The 22664-nt window shown below is 44.4% G+C and overlaps 2 protein-coding genes across 12 annotated transcripts in view; one reads left to right on the top strand and one right to left on the bottom strand.

Annotated features, from left to right (window-relative positions):
• LOC132396663 (interleukin-6 receptor subunit beta) overlaps positions 1 to 22664 on the top strand; it is a 188553-nt gene that overhangs the window by 61042 nt on the left and 104847 nt on the right. For 4 of the 7 annotated variants that reach the window (XM_059974418.1, XM_059974414.1, XM_059974417.1 and 1 more), the window contains one exon: positions 12312 to 12415. The exons of 2 other annotated variants lie outside the window; for them this stretch is intronic. The gene's annotated coding sequence lies outside the window, so the exon portion shown is untranslated. Of the gene's footprint in view, positions 1 to 12311; positions 12434 to 22664 lie in introns of all 7 variants that reach the window. One more of the 7 variants, XM_059974416.1, reaches the window with a different exon arrangement.
• The window catches only part of LOC132396664 (uncharacterized), a 68710-nt gene that overhangs the window by 15599 nt on the left and 30447 nt on the right, over positions 1 to 22664 (bottom strand). For 3 of the 5 annotated variants that reach the window (XM_059974422.1, XM_059974420.1, XM_059974421.1), the window contains exons 4-5: positions 9787 to 9892; positions 3498 to 5443 (exon numbers count right to left, since the gene is read on the bottom strand). The exons of 1 other annotated variant lie outside the window; for it this stretch is intronic. In XM_059974422.1, coding sequence (XP_059830405.1) covers positions 5208 to 5443; positions 9787 to 9892 — 342 coding nt within the window. In that variant the 3' untranslated portion in view covers positions 3498 to 5207. The remainder of the gene's footprint in view (positions 1 to 3497; positions 5444 to 9786; positions 9893 to 22664) is intronic. One more of the 5 variants, XM_059974423.1, reaches the window with a different exon arrangement.

Raw genomic sequence — 22664 nt, 5'->3', positions numbered from 1 at the left:
CCTCTCTTTAAGCAGCCGGAGCAAGAAAAGGCTTGTTCACTTTCCATCTCGGTAACATCCAATAGACCATCATGTTTAATATTTGACTCCTGTAATATGATGCTGCCTTTGGGACTCTGGTTGATTGGATCATCAAGATTTGAATAGCTCAGACTCAGCAGAAAGCAGCTGATTGGACAATCGAGGTCAGGTGACCAAGTAGTTTGAAAAGCTCAAACAAATAGAGGGGTAGCTCAAGCGGAATGGCCAATGAGTGAGTGGGCCAGTGAAGGAGTGGAGCTTTGAGGCTTTGACTCAAGAGGCTTCGACCAGAAGAGGTAGAGGACGAGCTTACTCCCAGTTAGGCTTTACAATGCGTCCTGAGATGGTGATGTGCCTCTCCTGTGAGATGTGGCAGTCTTGGGGGAACTCCCCTCTCCTGCAGTCACATCTGCCAGAAGTGCATACAGCTGGGCGATATGGGAGACTGTGTAAGGAATCTGGAGCACCAGCTGGATGACCTTCGACTCATAAGGGAGAATGAGGCAGTCACAAATGACAGCTACAGGAGGTAGTCACTACTGCCAGAAGCAGGTGGCTGGGTGACAGTCCGGGGAGGGGGGGGGGGAAGCGAAGGTGAGTAGACAGGTAGTGCAGAGCACCCCTGTAGCCCTTCCCCTAAATAATAAGTTTACAGTCCTGGATACTGTTGGCGGGGAAGACAGACCAGGGGTGAGCCATGATGGTATGACCTCCGGCACTGGGTCTGACCCTGTGGTTCAGAAGGGTGGGACAGAGAAGGGGAGAGCGGTCATCATTGGAGATTCTGTAGTCAGGGGAGCAGACAGGAGATTTTGTGGACGTGAGAAGGAAACCCACATGGTTTGTTGCCTCCCGGGTGCCAGGGTCTGGGATGTCTCTGACCGTGTGCATGACATCCTGGTACGAGAGGGAAAGCAAACAGAAGTCATGATTCATGTTGGTACCAATGACACAGGCAGGAAGAGGGATGAGGTCCTGAAGTGTGAGTTTCAGGAACTAGGCAGAAGGCTGAAGAACAGGACCTCAAGGGTGGCATTCTCAGGATTGCTGCCAGTACCACGTGGTAGTGATGGTAAGAATTGGAGGAGATGGCAGTTGAATGCGTGGCTGAGGAGTTGGTGCAGGGGGCAGGGTTTTAGATTTTTGGATCATTGGGATCTCTTCTGGGGAAGGTGGGACCTGTACAGATTGGATGGGTTGCACCTGAACTTGAGGGGGAGCAATATCCTTGCTGGTAGGTTTGCTGGCATGGTTCGGGAGGATCTAAACTAATTTGCAAGGGGGATGGGACCCGGAGCGATACAGCAGTGAAAGAAGTGCATGGAGTAAAGCCAGATCTAACATATAGAGAGGCTTTGAGGAAAGAGAAGCAGAATAAATGGTGTAAAGGTAGTAAGGTAGAAGGGCTAAAGTGCGTGTACTTCAATGCAAGAAGCATCAGGAACAAAGGTGATGAACTGAGAGCTTGGATACATATATGGAATTATGATGTAGTAGCCATTACAGAGACTTGGCTGGCACCAGGGCAGGAATGGATTCTCAATATTCCTGGATTTCAGTGCTTTAAAAGGAATAGAGAGGGGGGAAAGGGGAGGAGGGGTGGCATTACTGGCCAGGGATACTATTACAGCTGCAGAAAGGGTGAGTAATGTAGCAGGATCCTCTTTTAAGTCAGTATGGGTGGAAGTCAGGAACAGGAAGGGATCAGTTACTCTACTGGGGGTATTCTATAGGCCCCCTGGTAGCAGCAGAGATACCAAGGAGCAGATTGGGAAGCAGATTTGGGAAAGGTGCAAAAATAACAGGGTTGTTATCATGGGTGATTTTAACTTCCCTGATATTGGTTGGCACCTGATTAGTTCCAAGGGTTTAGATGGGGCAGAGTTGTGTGTCCTGGGCTGTCCCCCCAGATCCCTCTGCTTACTGTCTTACTGACATTGAGTGCAAGGTTGTTGCTGCAACACCACTCCACTAGATGGCGTATCTCATTCCCATATGCCTTCTCTCCATCTGAGATTCTACCATCAGCAAATATATAGACAGTATCTGCGACTTTACTTATCACACCACCTACATCATATTCCAAATCATTAACATATAGGATGATTAATTAAGGACCTATCATATTTCTACCCCAAGTACAAATGACAAGCACTAAAAGCCATGCATTTAAGATACAGTGGGAAAGTGCAAAAGATTCACAGGGCAATATCTGTTTCTTAAATAATGATGATGATGGATGCCTGGAACAGAATACCAAGCAAGCAGTAGAAGATATGATAATAACAATGTTAGACAGATACACATGCAGGGAATGGCGGGAAATGGATCAGGTATGGGCCAGAAGAGATTTAGTTTAATTTGTTGTCTTGCTTAGAACAGAAGTGTGGATCAAAAGGACTGCCCCACTGTTCTACTATACTATTTAATACTGGTTACATGCCTGCAATCAAAAAATCTCTCCACTACCACCCTCTACCTCGAGACATTGGTTGCAACAGGTCATTGACATCATGCAGAGCTGGGCTAAGGAGGGGCAGATTTAGTTCAACCCTGAAAAGTCTGTAGTGATTCACTTTGAAAAGTTGAATTTGAAAGTAAAATACAAGGTTAATGGTAGGATTCTGAGCAGTGTGGAGGAACAGAGGGATCTTGGATCCACATCCATAGATCCCAAACTCTACACAAATTTTTAGGGTTGTTAAAATAGCATATGGTGTGTTGGCCATCATTAGTTATGGAATCAAGTTGAAGATCACTAAGTAAATGTTGCAGCTCGATAAAACACTGCTTGGACCACAGTTGGAATATTGTGTTCAGTCTGGTCACCTCTCTATGAGAAGGATGTCAAAGTTTGAGAGAGGTGCAGAGGAGACTTAACCAGGATGCTGTCTGGACTAGAGAGTGTGTCTTAAGAAGAATGGCTGAGCAAGCAGGGGCTTTTCTCTTTGGAGCGAGGGAGGATGAACGGTGACATGATGGAGGAGCATAAGGTGATCAAAGGTGCAGACAAGAGTGGATGGCCAGTGCCTATTTCTCAGAGCAGCAATGAATAATACCAGAGGATGTCCTTTTTAAGATGAATCTAAGAAAGTTTAGAGAAGCTAGTGGAAGTAAGATGTGTATGTGTCTTTTTACAGGGTGGTGGATCCATGTGATGTCTTACCAGGGTGGTGGGACAGACAGATACAATAGGGGCATTTGAGAAACTTCTAAATGAGAAAATGAAGGACTATGTAGCAGAGCAGGGCTAAATTGATCTTTTTGTAATTTGATAAATTACAAGGACTGCACAATATCATGGGCCAGGAAGCCTTACTATGTTCTATGTAATACAATTAATTCTGCAGGAACAAGCCTCAAATAATAATCAGGTAAATGGCAACATCAAAAATTTTCAAAATAGTTGAATGAGAAACAGTTGGCTGCAATAACTGACAAGAGATGGACGTTCTCAATAAAATGCTGGCCCCCACCTTACACACACTGCTTCACCTCCACAGCAGCACTTCATTTCTGGTTGAGCTGCTGAATACACGTCTTGATAACTAAAATGCTCTTTAGTCATTCTTGTGTTGTTTCATGGTTACCTGGAAAAGCACTCAAAAATATGTTTTTAACCCCCTTTGCCAATCAGAAAATAATACAATTGTACTTGCATATGATCTGTGGAGACTTGACTGAGGCTATGTACTAACTGTGCAACAAGGCTCTCATCTCGACAGCCCATGAGGCAACTTACATCTTCTGCAATTCTCCCTCTGAACAGTAAGCTTTTGGTGGTGGTAGCAGGCAGGGGAGAGGGAAGTGGAAGTTGATTCAGTAAATCAGAGAGTGGAGGACTGTGACTAGTGGTGTGCCACAGGGATCAGTGCTGAGTCCATTGTTATCTGTCATCTGATCTGGATGATAATGTGGTAAATTGGATCAGCAAATTTGCTGATGACACAAAGATTGGAGGTGTAGTGGACAGTGAGGAAGGTTTTCAAAGCTTGCAGAGGGATCTGGACCAGCTGGAAAAATGGGCTGAAAAATGGCAGATGGAGTTTAATGCAGACAAGTGTGAGGTGTTGCATTTTGGAAGGACAAGCCAAGGTAGAACATACAAGGTAAATGGTAGGACACTGAAGAATGCAGTAGAACAGAGAGATCTAGGAATACAGATACAAAATTCCCTAAAATTGGCGTCACAGGTAGATAGGGTAGTAAAAAGAGCTTTTGGTACATTGGCCTTTATAAATCAAAGTATTGAGTATAAGAGTTCGAATGTTATGGTGAGCTTGTACAAGACATTGGTGAGACCGAATTTGGAGTATTGTGTACAGTTTTGGTCACCTAATTACAGGAAGGACATTAATAAGGTTGAAAGAGTGCAGAGAAGGTTAACAAAGGAGGTCATGCTGCATCTATACATGGTACTGGTGGGGCCGCACCTGGAGTACAGTGTACAGTTCTGGTCTCCATACTTGAGGAAGGATATAGAACATAGAATAGTTCAGCACATTACAGGCCCTTCGGCCCACAATGTTGTACAGGCCCTCAAACCCTGCATCCCATATCCCTCACATCCCCCACCTTAAATTCCTCCATATACCTGTCTAATAGTCTCTTAAACTTCACTAGTGTATCTGCCTCCACCACCGACTCAGGCAGTGCATTCCACGCACCAACCACTCTGAATGAAAAACCTTCCTCTAATATCCCCCTTGAACTTCCCTCCCCTTAAATTAAAGCCATGTCCCCTTGAACTGAGAAGTGGTGCCCTGAGGAAGAGGCGCTGGCTGTCCACTCTGTCTATTCCTCTTAATATCTTGTACACCTCTATCACGTCTCCTCTCATCCTCCTCTCCAAAGAGTAAAGCCCTAGCTTCCTTAATCTCTGATCATGATGCGTACTTTCTAAACCAGGCAGCATCCTGGTAAATCTCCTTTGTACCCTTTCCAATGCTTCCACATCCTTCCTATACTGAGGCGACCAGAACTGGACACAGTACTCCAGGGGTGGCTTAGCTAGAGTTTTATAGAGTAACCACCAATGCCAGGCCTCTCAATGCCCAGACAACGGTCCCACAACTACCATCCTTCATCCTGAAGGAGAGAAACTGGGGGCTAACCCCCCACCTCACGACTCATGCCCGCTGAGTTCAGCCAAGGACTGGGAAATGCGTGTTGATTTAGGCCGGAACTTACCTTCCCGTCTGAAATTGCAATGACCAACCTGAGGCCTGATCTGGTCCTTTGGTCCAACTCCTGTCTTTATCATCGAGCTGACAGTCCCCTGGGAGGATGCTGTGGATGAGGCTTACGAATGGAAAAGGCTGCGATATGCCAGCCTTGCAGTTGAAGCAGAGGAGCGAGGCTGGATCAAGTGCGCCCAGTTGAGGTGGGGTGCAGGGGCTTTGTAGCCAGTTCCACTGTAAGGCTGCCGAGGGAAGGAGGAGTCAGAGGGCAGGCCCATAGGAGGGCAATCGAAGCAATTGCTCATGCCGCCGGAATGAGCAGTCACTGGCTGTGGTTGAAAAGAAGGGATGCTGTCTGGGTTGCCAAGTGACCATCTAGAGACTAACCATGTGACACACACCCAGGCCTGATCAGGCTGTGGTGGGCCTGCCTCGGCTGAGGGTGTCTTGTGATAAAAGGCCTAAACATCCAGTGATGTCGAGGTACACAACCGAAGATGTGTCGTAATGGTAGTAACATCACCTGGTGGTCATCTTTAAGAACTACTTCCACTCAAGTCAAGTGCAGTGCAGAAACTTTAGGGATTGTAACATCCAGTCCGATTAATCAAACTCAAATTGAAAGTGAATCTGATGAAATCTGCAGATGCTGGAAATTCAAGCAACACACACAAAATGCTGGTGGAATGCAGCATCTATAGGAAGTACACTCGATGTTTTGGGCCGAGACCCTTCGTCAGGACTAATTGAAAGAAAAGATAGTAAGAGATTTGAAAGTGGGAGGGTGAAATCTGAAATGATAGGAGAAGACAGGAGGGGGAGGGATGAAGCACTGGAGAAGGGAGAGGATCATGGGACGGGAGGCCTAGGGAGAAGGAAAGGGGGAGGGGAGCACCAGAGGGAGATGGAGAACAGGCAAGGAGTGATTGTGAGAGTGTCAGTAAAAAGAGGGGGAATAAATAAATAAATAGATAAATAAACAAGGGATGGGGTAAGAAGAGGAGGAGGGGCATTAACGGAAGTTAGAGAAATCAGTGTTCATGCCATCAGGTTGGAGGCTACCCAGATGGAATACAACGTGTTGTTCCTCCAACCTGAGTGTGGCTTCATTTTGACAGCAGAGGAAGCCATGGGTAGACATATCAGAATGGGAATGGAATGTGGAATTAAAATGGGTGCCCACTGGGAGATCCTGCTTTCTCTGGAGGACAGAGTGTAGGTGTTCAACTAAAGTCTCCCAGTCTGCGTCAGGTCTTATCAATATATAGAAGGCCACACCGGGAGCACTGGATGCAGTATACGACACCAACCGACTCACAGGTGAAGTGTAGCCTCACCTGGAAGGACTGTCTGGGGCACTGAATGGTGATGGGAGGAAGTGTAAGGGCAGGTGTAGCACTTGTTCTGCTTACAAGAATAAGTGCCGGGAGGGAGATCAGTGGGAAGGGATGGGCGGGGACGAATGGACAAGGGAGTTGCGTAGGGAGTGATCCTGCGGAAAGCAGAAAGTGGGGGGAGGGAAAGATGTCCTTGGTGGTGGGATCCCAATGGAGGTGATGGAAGTTACAGAGAATTCAGAGGCTGGTGGGGTGGTAGGTGAGCTCTTAGCTTCATCCCTCCCGCTTCTATCTTCTATCATTTCAGATTTCCCCCTCCCTCTTTCAAATCTCTTCCTATCTTTTCATTCAATTAGTCCTGACGAAGGGTCTCAGCCGGAAATGTCAACTCTACTTCTTCCTATAGATGCTGCCTGGCCTGCTGCGTTCCACCAGCATTTTGTGTGTTGGTTGAAAGTGAATCTGTAAGGCTTGGTTGAGTTTTTCTTGCAGTCCACAGATGCTGTCTGGTCTACCATTTTCTCCCCCAGCAAACATTGTATTTCTGCTCTCACAGACGCTCTTGGAGACCTAAAGGATTGCTAATGCCGGAACCTGGAGCAACAAAGAGTTTACTGGAGGAACTCTGTGGGTCAAACAACATCTGTGGGGAAGAGGAGTTGTTAGCATAGGGCTGTCATTGACAGCAGCAAGTCCTCTCCCCCCCCCCCCCCCCATGGACATGGCTCGATCCACTGAGGTCCTTTCTGAAATCTCCACGGATTTCCCTCATCCACCTATTAACCAGAAACCAGACAGTGTGAAAAGCACGTGAACAAGCTTGGCCAGCGATTCGTCTTTTGTTCCTTTCCAACAAGTTAAAACATACAATGATTATGTTTTCATTTTCCTAGTTCTGCTGAGGTTGTTAACGGAAAATATTGTTTTTCTTCTCCAGAGATGCTGACTGAGCTGGTTAGACAGATTTAAAGATTCTTCTGATTTAAGGGTTGATAATCAGATTTATACTGACTGCCGCAAGAGGGGAAAATATTTTAGGCCATAAGATATACGGACAGAATTAGGCCATTTGGCCCATCGAGTCTGTTCCACCATTTCATCATGGCTGATCTATTTTCCCTCTCAGCCCCAATCTTCTGTCTTCTCACTGTATCCCTTGTTGCCCAGACTAATCAAGAATCTATGAAACTCTGCCTTAAATATACCCAATGATTTGGCCTCCACAGCTGCCTGTGGCAATGAATTCCACAGATTCACTACTCTCTGGCTAAAGAATCCCCATCTCCATTCTAAAAGGCTGCCCCACTATGATGGGTCTCTAGATTTGTCAGGCAACATTTTCTCTGAAGAAAACCATGCTGACTATGGCCTATTTTGTCATATGCCAACACATATCCTGAAATCACATCCTTAACAATTGACTCCAACATCTTCCCAACCACTGAAGTTAGTCTAATAGGCCTATCATTTCCTTTTTGTTGCCTCTCTCCCTTCAAGAGTGGAAAGACATTTGCAATTTTCCAGACCTCTGGAACCATTGCAGAATCAATTGACTCTTGAAAGATTACTAATGCCTCCATTTCAGCCACCTCTTTCGGAACCCTGGGGTACATACCATCTTGTCCAGGTAACTTATCTACATTCAGACCTTAGTTTCCCAAGCACCTTCTGTCTTGTAATGGCAACTTCAGACTTCTGCTCCATGACACTTTAGCATATTACTAGTATCTTCAACAGTGAAGTCTGATGCAAAATACTTACTCAGTTCATCTGCTATTTCCTTGTCCCTCCACATACCCCCCATTACTACCTCTCCAACATCAGTTTTCAGTGGTCCAATATCCACTCTTGCACCTCTTTTCCATTTTATATATCTGAAGAAATTCTTATTATCCTCTTTAATGTTATTGGCTAGCTTCATATTTCATCTTTTCCTTCTTTATGACTTTTTTTAAGTTGCTTTCTCTTACTCTTTAAAAGCTTCCCAGTCCTCCAACTTCTCACCAATTCTTGCTCTACTATATGCCCTCTTTGGCTTTTATGTTGACTTTGACTTCTCACCAGCCACAGTTCTTCCTCTTTGGTATGTATATATTTTGTACCTTCCAAATTGCTTCCAGAAATTCCAAACATTTCTGCTCTGCTGTCATCCCTGCTAGTGTTCTTTTCCAATCATTTATGGCCAGTTTCTCTCTCATGACTCTAATTTATGTTACTCTACTGTAATACCAATACACCTGACTTCAGCCTCTTCTCAGATTTCAGGGTGAATTTGACATTATGATCACTGGCTCCTAATTGTTTCTTTACATTAAGCTCACTAATCAATTCTGGTTCATTGCACAACACCCAATCCAAAATAGCTGATTCTCTAATTGGCTCAACCATGAGCTGCTCTACAAAGTCATCTCATAGGCATTCTAGAAATTCCCCACTTGGAATCCAGCACCAACTTGATTTTCCCAATCTACCTGCATATTGAAATCCCCATGACTATCATATCATGACAACCATTACCCTTTTGACATGTATTTGCTATCTCCCACTGCAATTTGTAGACTGCATCTTTACTACTGTTTAGGGGTCAGTATACAACACGCATCAGGGCATTTTTACCCTTGCAGTTCCTAGCTCTACCTACAATGATTCAACACTTCCTGGACCTATGGCACCTCTTTCAAAGGATTTGATTTCATTTTTACTAATACAACCACACCACCCCTCTGCCTACCTGCCTGTCCTTTCAATACAATGTTATTCCTGGATGTTAAGCTCCCAGCTATAATCTTCTTTCAGCCATGATTCAGTGATGCCTACATTATACATGCCAATCTGTAACCGTGCTACAAGTTCAGCTACCTTATTCGTATACTGAGCACATTCAATTATAACACCTTCAGTCTTGTGTTCTCCCTCTTTAATTTTGTCCTCCTTTGACATTGCAACTCATCTTGTTGATGGCAATTGGAAGCTGAGGACATACCCATGCTTGAATGAGAGGAAATTCAGAATCCATGTGAGGAAACTATGCACTTACACTTCACATGTGACAGAAACTTTGAGTGGTTCCTGAGTGCAGTAACTTGCCTTCTGCAGACCCTGTCCCACCAAAACTCATTTCTGACTCTCCTGTCTGTGCACTGCAGTGCAGAATACAGAGTCAAACTAAAGGCCAGGAATCAGTGCCACTAATCTCACACTTCTGTTGGACTCTGATTTCTAAGTAATTTTACTATCAAAGTACATACATGTCACCATATACAAGCCTGAGATTTTCTCGTGGGCATTCTGCAAGAGAATCAATGAAAGACCACACTCAACATCACAGATGACCAATGTGCAGAAGACGACAAACTGCAATTACAAAAAGAAAAAAAAAGTAATAATAGTTAATAAATAAGCAATATCAAGAACATGAGATGAATAATCCTTGAAAATGAGTCCAAAAGTTGTGGAAAGAGTTCAGTGATAGGATGAGTGAAGTTGAATGAAGTTATTCCCACTGGTTCAAGAGCCCAAGGGTTGAGGGGTAATAACTTTTCCTGTATCTGGTGGTATAGGACCCGAGGCTCCTGTACCTTTTTCCTGATAGCAGCTGGGGTGGAGGGGTTGGGGGGGTCCTTGATGATGGAAGTTGCTTTCCTGCAACAGCACTCCATAAAGGTGTGCTGTATGGTGGGGAATGCTTAACCCATGATGGACTGGGCTGCACCCCCTACTTTTTGTAGGCATTTCCATTCAAGGGCATTGGTGTTTTCATATCAGGCTATGACCCTGCCAGTCAAAATACTCTCCACCACACCTCTATAGAAGTTTGTCAAAGTTTTAGGTGACATGCCAAATCTTTGCAAACTTCTAAGAAAGTAAGGGTGCTGCCATGCTTTCTTCGTAATTGCACTTATGTGCTGGACCCAGGACAGTCCTCTGAAATGATCCCGGGGATCATGGGTTTCTGCCTCTGGTGGACTGTGTCCTCTCCAGGGTGCAAGCCTGGGCGGGAAGATTTGAAGAACTGGCTGTTGCCCATGTAGCGGGTTCCCCCCTCCATGTCACTGATGTTGAGGTTATCACTATAAGTATTAAAAGAATCTGAATCAGGTTTAATATCACCAGCACACACAATGAAATTTGTTGTGTTATACAATCAGCCATGATTGAATGGCAGAGCATTCTCAATGGGCTGAATGATCTAATTTTCTCCTATGTCTTATGATATATCCCATTCCCCATGAGCTAAACTAGCAATCCTACATCTCCCTGATACACTGTGCATGGTGCAATTTTCTCTCCTTCTCAAGCCAGGGCTTTTCATTCTGAACAGGGGAGATCTGTGATGAGCTGAACTGATTGTGTCAGGTTTATCCTAACCAGCAATTACTAAACGTTATACTACATCAATCTCTCCTTTCTGGGTTGCCCCAGAGCTGGCATTTATTCCTTGATCTATCATTCCAGCCATCCCTAAAGCAGATTATTAAAGCTTGTGAAATGGAGATTCATTGCCAGGACTGACCTTCAAGCAAAAACAAACAACATCCTCTTTAAGATGAGCATCAAGATTAACCCCCAGCATCTCAAATTACTTTCCAATTATAAGTGTATTAATTTCATGTGCATTCCTACATAATCCAGATTATTAACTAAAACCACGTGGCCGTTGTCAAAATTGCAATCCAATATTCGTTCAGAACAATATTTAAAGATAACAGGAAAAAAAAAGAAACTCACTTTTAAGGAGATTGGAGGAAAGTATAAGGGGTTGTCAGTGGCAAGTTATTTGTTTACTTGTTTTTTTTAAAAAACAGTGTGGTGAGTGTATGGGACATGTTGCTGGGTGGTGGTAGAGGCAAATTCATTGTGGAGATTTAAGAGACTCTTAGATAGGCATGTGGATGAAATTAAAAGGACGGCTATGTGGGAAAAGGTTAGACTGAGTAGGTTAAAAGGTCAAAACAAAGAGCCTGTACTATGCTGTACTGTTCTAAGCTGTAACACTTGAAAACAGGTCGACTTCCATGGCGAAGTAAGCCTTTAGCTTGTGGCTTGGCCCTCACGTGGCTCCGTGCTCACAGATGCTCAAAGCGACAAGTACCACTTTACATTGTGCTCTTGTTAAATAACGGCGTGTCTAAGACCATTCATTAGTACAAACTCACCATGCACCTTTTGACACTTCACCTGTCAGTCTGTTGGGGTCACTTATGGTGTCTGGTGCTCCTGGTGTGTCCTCCTCTGTATTAGTGAGACCCAACATAGATTGGGAGACCACTTCGCCAAGCACCTATGCTCCATCCACCAGAAAAAGTGGGATCTCCCAGTGGGCAATTATCTTAATTTCACTTCCCATTCCTATTCTGATAATATTCATTCATCGCCTCCTCCACTGTCGTGATGAGGCCACATTTAGGTTGGAGGAACAACACCTTACATTTGGGTAGCCTCCAACCTGATTGCATGAACATCGATTTCTCAAACTTCTGGTAATGCCTCCCACCCCCCACTTCACTATTTCCCATCCCCTTTTCCCTCTCCTTGCCCATCTATCGACTCCCTCTGGTGCTCCTCACCCCTTGCTCTTTCTTCCATGGCCTTGTCTCTTTCACCAACCAACTTCCCAGCTCTTTACTTCATCCTTCCCCCTCCAGGTTTTAACTACCACTTGGTGTTTCTCTCTTCCCACTCCCCACATTTTAAATCTACTCCTCAGCCTTTCTTTCCTCCAGTCCTGCCGAAGGGTTTCGGCTCAAAACATCAACTGTGCTCTTCTCCGTAGATGCTGCCTGGCCTGCTGAGTTCCTCCGGCATCTTGTGTGTGTCGCTCGGATTTCCAGCGTTACGTACCCCGTAACTGGGTCACTTACCAGCAAAGATAGAGAGGTCCGTTGAAGTCTGATGGTACTATTTTTAACAGTATTTATTGATAAAAATACACAAAAATAATATCAAAGCAAACATACAGATAATATACGTCGTCAATACGAAATCTAAAAGCGCGGGTATAATAAGAATCAAGAAGAAATAGCTCTATCGTTGTCTAGGGGATAATGTATTGTCCGATGGAAATATATAAGTCACTTTAGTTCGTTCAAGCTGTAGGATGCAGCCTTTTTGGTTGGAGAGAAAGACGGAGGTTTAACTTACCCATTCCTTTTATGATGTCAATTCTTCGAGCGTCGTTGGGAGTTGGTTTCCCCGATGGTAGCTAAAAGCCATTCTTCCGTGGTAAAAGCCACCGGTTCCGGGACAAATGGAACTGAACGCATGTGGCCTCCTCCCCCACCGGCTTCCGCTATTACGGGATCGCTAGTGTTTCTTCTGGTGCGTCTGAGGGGCTGTTCCCACAGACCCTCTTTTATCCTGACTCACAGGGTCTCAGATATCAATTAGGTTGGGGGTGATGCAATCCCTCCCTCAACCAGCCCACTTTGCCTGAGGGCTTCCACGTAGCACAGTATTGCAATACACAAGTTTGTCTCCAAGAGACAATGGCCGTTTCCCGTAGCTTTATATCGCCGGGGGAACAAGACATTCTGCACATCTCTCTCATTTCCTGGGTCTCCTGACCCAAATCAATAGTGATCTTGCGATTCTCACAAAGGAGGGGGCTACCCCGCACCCTTCGGCCCCTCAGAGCTGTGGTACATTCCTAACACCCCCTTTCTCCAAAGTGTTTTCACCAGCGGTGAAACGAAGTAGTAGAGTCTTACAGGATTTTAGAATCTAACACAATACAAAAGCTTTTCCTTTTCACTACAGAGTAATACAGTTATACATTCAATTCAGCATCTAAACAGTTAACGATTAGTGTCACTTCCTTTAATATCTTAACATCTTGAACCTTACTAAAGTCTTGTAGCATCAGACTTCAATTGAATAACCACCTATTTTTATTTCTTTCCTTCAGCAAACAAAACCTAAAGAGTTGTGATCTTAGCTTACGTGTATCTAAGAAAGTTCTTGCAAATACTAATCTTTCTGTTGCTTTCAAACTTAACAGGCAGGCTTCCATGGGGTTCTCTTTATTATTCACATGCTTTGTCGAAATCCCGTAAAACCGGCTTTTGCTATTTAAAAATGGCGTCCCCATTAACTGTCGCCTCTTTTCCGGTTGGTTCCGATGGGGGGAGCTTGGGTACCCTGGCGAAATAAGCTCTCGCCCGCTTCTTTCATAGGAGTTATTTTATCCATACCGTGACCCAAACTTAGACCATCTTCTGAATTCCCACCCAATTCTTTAATTTTACACAGGTTGCTGGCCCTCTCTTCAGGACCCTTCAGGACCCTTCAGGCTATGAGTTTTTAGTTCAAACTCTTTGATCAAGCAGTATTTCAAATTCTGCCTTTTCACACCACACTCTGGAACAATAATAGCATGGGGGGCCCCCGTCATCTTCCAACTCAATCTGTAAGCGATCCGCAGGCTTTAAATATTCTTCATTTGATTTGGGAACTACATATTTCCCGCTTCCTTCAACAATAATATTTATCTCCCCACTTGTGGTGTCCATATTAACTTTTAACCCACCATCAAGCACAAACACCTGGGAACGCTCACTTCCCACTATTACCAAGGTTAACCCTTTCTTCACTGAACCACGACTATCTGACCCACAAGGACGGCCGTCCCGTTCCACTGAATCAAATACCTCAGACTTTTTCTGAGCTCCAGTACTAGGTTCAGTACCACGTACATCCACATCTTGGACACACTCAAACGGGACATTTGCCTCTTTCAGGCTTTCAATACCCGTACCCGGACCAAATTCTAATTTCCCCTGATTCTCCCAGCTACTCTCTGGGCAACTCCCCTCCCGAGTAAACTCAACCCTGCGGGCTGAAACAACCTCATCTGCCAACCCAGCAGATTTCAAGGTAAGGGCACCCCACCCTTTTCATCTAGGACTGCCCTCATTTCATTATCGGGAACACCTCTAACATTTTCAACTTCTTCAAACAGTTCTGCCAACCCAGACAGATCATCCAGGTCCAATCCTGGACCTTTTAACAGCTCTAGCTGTTTCCCATCTTTATCTTCTGCCTCTAAAACTTTTCTCCTCACTAAGGGAAGGTCTACCTCCTCTCCCTTACCCTCTTTCACTTTACTACTCTTTGTTTTACCACCCTCTAAACCCTCATGGTACGGGGTCAGTAAAAACGTCTCGGCCAAATCAGTACTGGCCTGATTTAAACTGCACCCTTTCTCAGCTGCCTTTCTCGACATGTTGCGAGTGATCGCGCATGCGGGATAGATCTGGGAATCCAGGGGCGGGGCCGCAACACTCACCGGCCGGCCGGTCATCGTCGTTGCTGCCCAAACCTTACCACCTGCTAAATCGTTACTGAGAAGGACATCCGCGTCAGTTCTCGGGAATTCTGATCGCACCCCTATTTCAACTGGTCCAGACACCAGCTCACAATCCATAATGACCTTACGTAAGGGCACCATTTCTGTCCCTTTACTTATTCCCTTCACAGCTACCATTCTCGTCTTGCGACCAAACTCTAGTACCTTACTGCTGATCAACGACAGCTCAGCCCCTGTGTCTCTCCAGATCCGTACTGGAACTGTTGTGTCTCCCTCCCTCACAGACACGGTTCCATTTGACAGGCAAGTCTCAGACCCTTCTCGTACTCTGTCTACCTGGGGCTCTCTTGTCGATTTACTGATTACCACGGCACATCCGATAGGGACTGCTGCTTTCCCTTTTCCTGTCTCTTTCCTTGGAGCAAAGCACCTAGATACAATATGGCCCCCTTTCCACAATTAAAACAGGTCAAGCCCAGAAATCTCTGGCTGTCTGGCCTTTCCCCCTCAACCTTACCACTAGCTCCCAGCGGGACCTCTGCCTCAGCTGGCAGACTTTCTCAATCGTTCCCACGGTCTCTCTGGGAACTTTTATTCGAGGAAAACTTTGTCTTGTGGGTTAGGGCATATTCATCTGCGAACCTAGCAAATTCTGAGATGGACTTATTCAGCTTCTCATTCAAATACATCCGGATATCCTCCGAAACACAACCTTTAAATCCCTCAATCAGAAATAACTCCCTGAGACGCCAATAATCCTCTGCCACTATCTCTGTTGTGCACCAACGGTCCAAGAGCACACCCTTCTCATAGGCAAACTCAGTATGCATCTGATTCCACCCTTTCTTTAAACTTCTAAACTTTTGTCTATATGCCTCAGGTACTAGCTCATAACCCCGGAGAATGGCCGCCTTCACTTTGTCATAACTCTCCTCCTCTCCCTCCTCTATGGCCAACGCCGTATATGCCCGCTGTGCCTTCCCCTTTAACACACTTTGTAACAACGCCACCCACTGACCTTTGGGCCACTTCTGATTCACTGCCACCTTTTCAAAAAGCAAGAAATAACTATCAACATCCGTCTCCTCGAATGGAGGGACTAACCTCAACTCCCGACTGACATCAAACCGCTCCTCTCGGTCTGACCCTTGATCTCTTTGCCCTTGCCTTAACTTCTCCATCTTCAAGTCATGTTTCCTTTGTTTCTCTGCCTCCCTATACTCTCTCCTTCTCGGCTCTCTCTTTCTCTTTCTCAGCTGCTTCCAGCTGTTTTAACCAAATTTCATGCTCTCTTTGTTTCTCAGCTCTTTCCTGCTCCTGTTTTACCTCTAACTCCTTTAGCTGGAGCGCATGCTCCCTTTCTCTCTTGGCTCTTTCTTTCTCCTTCTCTCTCTCAGCTCTTTCATTCTCCTTCTCAGCTGCCTCCAGCTGCTTTAACTTAATTACATGTTCCAACTTTAATTTCTCCAACTCTAACTGAGCTGTCCCACTAGCTGGTACCTTTTTAAGGATATTTTCCAATACCTCAGCTGCAAACACATTCTTCCCGATATAATACTGAGTTATTGCCCTTCGCACCTCCCGCTTTTTCATTGACAACCTCACCTCTACGAGGTTTAACCCCTTCGCCAAATTTATCAAGTCCGATTTGGTGGTCGCCTCTAGCGCCTCCAGAGTCGGGTTTTCTATAAATTCACCAATGTCCATCTTTGCTGGTTTCCCGTCTGGCTACCTGCGTAACCAGATCCAAGTTTGGACTTACAAGCCCGATTCACTGGCCTCCCAATTTGGTGTCAAATCCCGAGACGAGAACCCCAATTGTTACATACCCCGTAACTGGGTCACTTACCAGCAAAGATAGAGAGGTCCGTTGAAGTCTGATGGTACTATTTTTAACAGTATTTATTGATAAAAATACACAAAAATAATATCAAAGCAAACATACAGATAATATACGTCATCAATACGAAATCTAAAAGCGCGGGTATAATAAGAATCAAGAAGAAATAGCTCTATCGTTGTCTAGGGGATAATGTATTGTCCGATGGAAATATAAGTCACTTTAGTTCGTTCAAGCTGTAGGATGCAGCCTTTTTGGTTGGAGAGAAAGACGGAGGTTTAACTTGCCCATTCCTTTTATGATGTCAATTCTTCGAGAGTCGTTGGGAGTTGGTTTCCCCGATGGTAGCTAAAAGCCATTCTTCCGTGGTAAAAGCCACCGGTTCCGGGACAAATGGAACTGAACGCATGTGGCCTCCTCCCCCACCGGCTTCCGCTATTACGGGATCGCTAGTGTTTCTTCTGGTGCGTCTGAGGGGCTGTTCCCACAGACCCTCTTTTATCCTGACTCACAGGGTCTCAGATGTCAATCAGGTTGGGGGTGATGCAATCCCTCCCTCAACCAGCCCACTTTGCCTGAGGGCTTCCACATAGCACAGTATTGCAATACACAAGTTTGTCTCCAAGAGACAATGGCCGTTTCCCATAGCTTTATATCGCCGGGGGAACAAGACATTCTGCACGTCTCTCTCTCATTTCCTGGGTCTCCTGACCCAAATCAATAGTGATCTTGCGATTCTCACAAAGGAGGGGGCTACCCCGCACCCTTCGGCCCCTCAGAGCGGTGGTACATTCCTAACACCAGCGTCTGCAGATTCTCTTGCTTAAGCACTGCCACAGCTTCCCTTGCAGGAAATCAAGTTGCACCCACACAACAAAACACCACCACCATGTTCAGATTCACACTGATTTGTCATATGTGTATCAAAACCGACAGTCACTTGAGTACATTGGTTGCTAACATGTCCAGCCACTTTGATGCCAAGAAAGTACAACATGCCTCTACTTCCTCAGAAATTCAGCAGATTCCCAAAGATCCTCAGATACCGATTTGTCACAGAAAGCATCCTATCCAGAAGGATCACGACTCAGCATGGCAATTGCTCCGCCCATGACCACAAGATAGTGCAGAAAGTTGTGCACTCAGCTCAGTATATTGTGAAATCCAGTCTCCCCTGCCACAGGCTGTCTACGTTTCTTGTTACTTCAGTAAAGCAGCCAACATTATCAAAGACTCCTTCCACCTTCCAATCAGGGAGAAGCTACAAAAGCCTGAAAGCATGTACCTCAGGCTCAAAGATGACTTATCTGCTATTATGAGACTATTGGACGTGCCTGTTGTATAAGATAGGCCCTTGACCTCAACCTACCTCGTCACCTTATTTGTCTGCCTGCACTGCAATCTCTGTAAATTTAACACTCTTCTGCATTCTGCATCGAGTTCCCTTGTACCACCTCAAAGTAATGACATGATTAAATAATCTGTAAGGACAGCATACAAAACAAAGTTTTTCACTCTACCCCTCAGTATCTGTGACAATAATAAACCTACATATCAATTTGGAATGCACTCACTCACTTATTCATAGCCCTACACTGTCAAACAGAAAAGTCAAAAATCAAACTTATCTACAGTTGAATCCTAGACGGTGAGAAGTGACTTGATACAGGTGTACAAGATGATAAGGGGCATCAGTAGAGTGGACTGCCAGCAACTTTTTCGCAGGGTGGAAATGGCTAATGTGAGGGGGCATCATTTTAAGGTGTTTGGAAGGTAGCTAGGGGGATGTCAATGGTAGTCAGAGAGAGTGGCCGGTGTTTGGATTGCCCTGCTGGAGTGGTGGTAGAGGCAGACATAGTACAAACCTTTAAGATAGGTTCATGAATGATAGAAAAGTGGAAAGTTATATAGGAGGGAGGGTTAGATTGATATTGGAGTAGGTCAAAAGGTTGGCACAACATTGTGGCTGAGGGTTCTGTACTGTGCAGTAACTTTCTATGTGTTAATCCAAAAAAATCTCTCTCAGTCTGTACTTGTTGAACCGAACCATGCTTAACTTTATGTTTAAATGAAACAGTGCAATTTAATCCAGTTTAGATAGATCAAGGGTCAAAAATCAAAGTTACCACATGCATACATTTACATGTATTAGGAATTTGCTGTTGTCATGGCATGCAATAAATAACATTCAACAATTCTAAGCAGTATAATATAAAAGTTAGAAGTTAAAGTACAGATATGGAATAAATTATGTATAAATACCAGCATGCATTTATAATGTAAACAACATTATAAAAAGTGGTTTAAACTGCTTACACTGCAGTGCAGATAGTGGTAAAAGATAGAGGGGGGGTGGGGGGTACCAGTATGGTTGATCATATCAACTGCCTGGGCAAATAAGGAATAATGAAACAAAGGCAATTTCTTACTATAAGAAAATTAAGACTATTTTTAAAAACAATATGCAGACACCACCATAGTGGGCTGAAACTCAAGTAACACTGAACCCGAATACAGGAAGGAGATAGAGAACCTGGTGGGATGGTGTCAAAACAAGAACCTCTTGTTCAATGTCAGCAAAGCAAAAGAGCTGATCATTGACTTTAGGAATCAGGGCAGAGTACACACCTCCGTCATCTGTATCAATGCTGCTAAGGTGGAGATTGTTGAGAATTTCAAGGTCCTATGTGTAAATGTCACCAACAGCTTGTCCTGGTCCAGCCACATAAACACTATGCCCAAGGAAGCACAACAGCATCTCGACATCTTCGAAAATTTGTCACGTCCCCAATGACCTCTCAAGTACAGATGCAACCTATCCAGATGCCTCAGAACTTGGTATGGCAACTGTTCTGCTCAAAACAGCAAGAAATTGCACCAGAGAGTTGGGAACACAGCTCAGTCTATCACAAAGGCCAGCCTCCTTCCATTGAATTTGTCAGTTTGCGTTGCCTAGGGAAAACAGTTACCATAGTCAAACTCCACCCACCCACCATCCAAACCCTGGTCATTCTCTCTTATTCCACCTTCCACAAGGCAGAAGATACAAAAGTTTGAGAACATGTACCACCAGGCTTCTACCCAACTTCTGAATGGACATTTTGTACAACAAAGATCAACACTTGATCACCTCATCATGACCCTAGCATCTTGTGTTTACCTGCAAGGCACTTACTCTGAAACAGTAAGATCAAAATAAATCATTGAAATATCTATACCATACACAACTTTGAGATTCATCTTCTTGTCGGCTCCCACAAAACAAAGAAACCACACAAAGACTGTCAATCATCCAATATGCAAAAGAGGATAAATAATAAAAATGTAAACAAATAATACATAGCATACAAGCTGTAGAGGTGCAAAGAGAGAGTCCATAGTCATGGAGTCAGTTCAGCATTGATATGTCTGAAGCTGACCAGGACCCTGATAGCAGCAGTGTGACAACCTCTCCCGAACCTGACGGCATGGGACCCAAGACTCCCGCACCTTCGACCTGATGGTAGTAGCGAGAAGATGGGAAGATGGTCAAATATAAGTAGATGGCACCGAACTCAGGTTCATTTTCCGCTTGCAGGCCTTGATGTTTTAACCTGGCTCGAAGCTTTAATCAGCACTAAGTGATGGGGCTGAACACTGGTTCATTTTACACTCTCGGGCCTATACTCTTTAATCTAGCTTGAAGTCCACCCCAGTGATGGCCGCCCTTCATCCTCAAGGCACTGCGCTTGCATTCTTGAGCGTCAAGTTCACCAAATCCTTCAGGTGATCGTAAAATCACTTTTTCATTTAGAAGGTTTGAAAGTACATTTCTTAAAGGGAAATTACAGACTGCAGATTGCAGTGATCATAGTTCAGAAGAAAAATATGTATTAGTTCTGTGAGCTGCCCATAAACCATCGCCAGATATTGTCAGAGTTACAGAGTCTCTGCATTCTGTTACTGATTTCTCTTTTGTACTTTTCTGATATACTTGTGTGTGGTATAGATGGCACGTAAATAAAAACTTTTCAGTGTGCCTTCGTGCATGCAGCATTAATAAACAGATTATTAATTGAGTTTTCAGTTCAAAGCTACATCTAATGTTTAATTCTCTTCCTCACTATTCCAGAAGAGATCAATTATAACTCTCCATCCTCAACAGTGCTCATCCAAAATCTATCAAATTGTATTCTTTCACATGCAACCTAAAATTTGCCAAGTCTTATGTCAAGTCCTTCTCCTTAGTGAATACTGAAGAAATGAAATTGTTCAAAATCTTCCCCCATCTCTCTTGGCTCCACACAAAGCTGTCCACTCTGATTCTCCAAGGGACCAATTTTATCCCTCACTCTCCTTTTGCTATTAACATAACTGTAGAAATCCTTTGGATTTATTTTCACCTTACTTGCCAAAGCAACCTCGTATCTTCTTTTAGCTTTTCTAATTTCTTTCTTAAGATTCTTTTTACATTCTTTACATTCCTCGAGTACCTAATTTACTTCATGCTGCATATATTTATTTTATATATCTCTTGTTTTCTGAACCAAGTTTCCAATATCCCTTTCAACTCTCTCAAACTTTTAACCTTTCCTTTCAACCTAACAGGAAAATAAAGATTCTATACCCTCAAAATTTGACCTTTAAATGACGTCCATTTCTCTATTACCTCCTTCCCATAAAACAAATTGTCCCAATCCACTCCTCCTAAATCCTTTCACATCTCCTCAAAGTTAGCCTTTCTCCACTCAAAAATCTCAGCCCTGAGTCCAGTCCTATCCTCCATAATTAGATTGAAACTAATGGTATTGTGATCACTGGACCTGAAGTGCTCCCCAACACATACCTCCGTTACCTGACCTATTTCATTCCCCAACAGAAGATCCAACACTGCCCCTTCTCTAGTTGGTACTTCTATGTATTGCTGTAAAAAAACTATGCTGCACACATTTTACAAACTCCAAACTATCCAGCCCTTTTACAGAATGGGCTTCCCAGACTATGTGTGGAAAATTAAAATCTCCCACAATCACAAACCCTGTGATTCTATCACCTGAAGCAACAAAATCTAGGAATATTTATTTGCCAATCACACCCCTCCTGCAACCATGTTTCACTAACAGCTACAACATCATATTTCCAGGTATCAATCCATGCTCTAAGCTCATCCACCTTTCTTACAAGGCTCCTAGCATTAAAATAAATGCATTTAAGAAATTCTCCACCTCCTACTCTGTTTATCACTAACAGTGCAAACAACTTTACTATCTTCTTTTTATCCCTTCTCCCATACATCCGTTCCTACTCTCTGATTCCCCTCCCCCCTTGTATCAAGTTTAAATCCACTGGAGCCTCTCTAGCAAACCTACCCGCAAGAATATTTGTCCCCCTCCAGTTCAGATGTAAACCGTCCCGCCGGAACAGGTCCCACCTTCCCTGGAAAACTGTCCAATTATCTATAAATCTGAAACCCTTCCTCCTGCTCCATGTCTTCAGTCACGTGTTGATCTGCACTATCTTACTATTTCTAAACCCGCCTGCACGTGGCACTGGTAGCAATCCTGAGATTGCTATCCTGGAGGTCCTGTCCTTTAACTTGGCACCTAACTCCCTAAACTCACCTTTCAGGACCTCCTCACTCTTCCTACCCACATCACTGGTCCCTCCATGGACCACAACATCCAGCTGCTCACCCTCCCTCTTGAGAATACTGAGAACTTGATCTGAGATATCGCGGACCCTGGCACCAGGGAGGCAACAGACCATCTGGGATTCTCAATCTCTTCCACAGAACCTCTCATCTATCCCCCTAACTATCGAATCCCCTATCACAACTGCTCTCCTCTTTTCCCTCCTTCCCTTCTGAGCCAAGGGTCTAGTCTTGGTGCCAGAGACACAACCACTGCAATTTGGCCCTGGTAGGTCATCCCCACCAACAGTATACTTATTATTGATGGGAACGGCCACAGGGGTGCTTTGCTCATTCTGTCTAATCCCCTTCC

Source organism: Hypanus sabinus, chromosome 7 (genome assembly GCF_030144855.1).
Source record: "Hypanus sabinus isolate sHypSab1 chromosome 7, sHypSab1.hap1, whole genome shotgun sequence".
Classification (NCBI taxonomy): Eukaryota; Metazoa; Chordata; class Chondrichthyes; order Myliobatiformes; family Dasyatidae; genus Hypanus; species Hypanus sabinus.
Note: the sequence above shows the minus strand (reverse complement) of the source record. Positions and strands in the feature narration are given on the sequence as shown.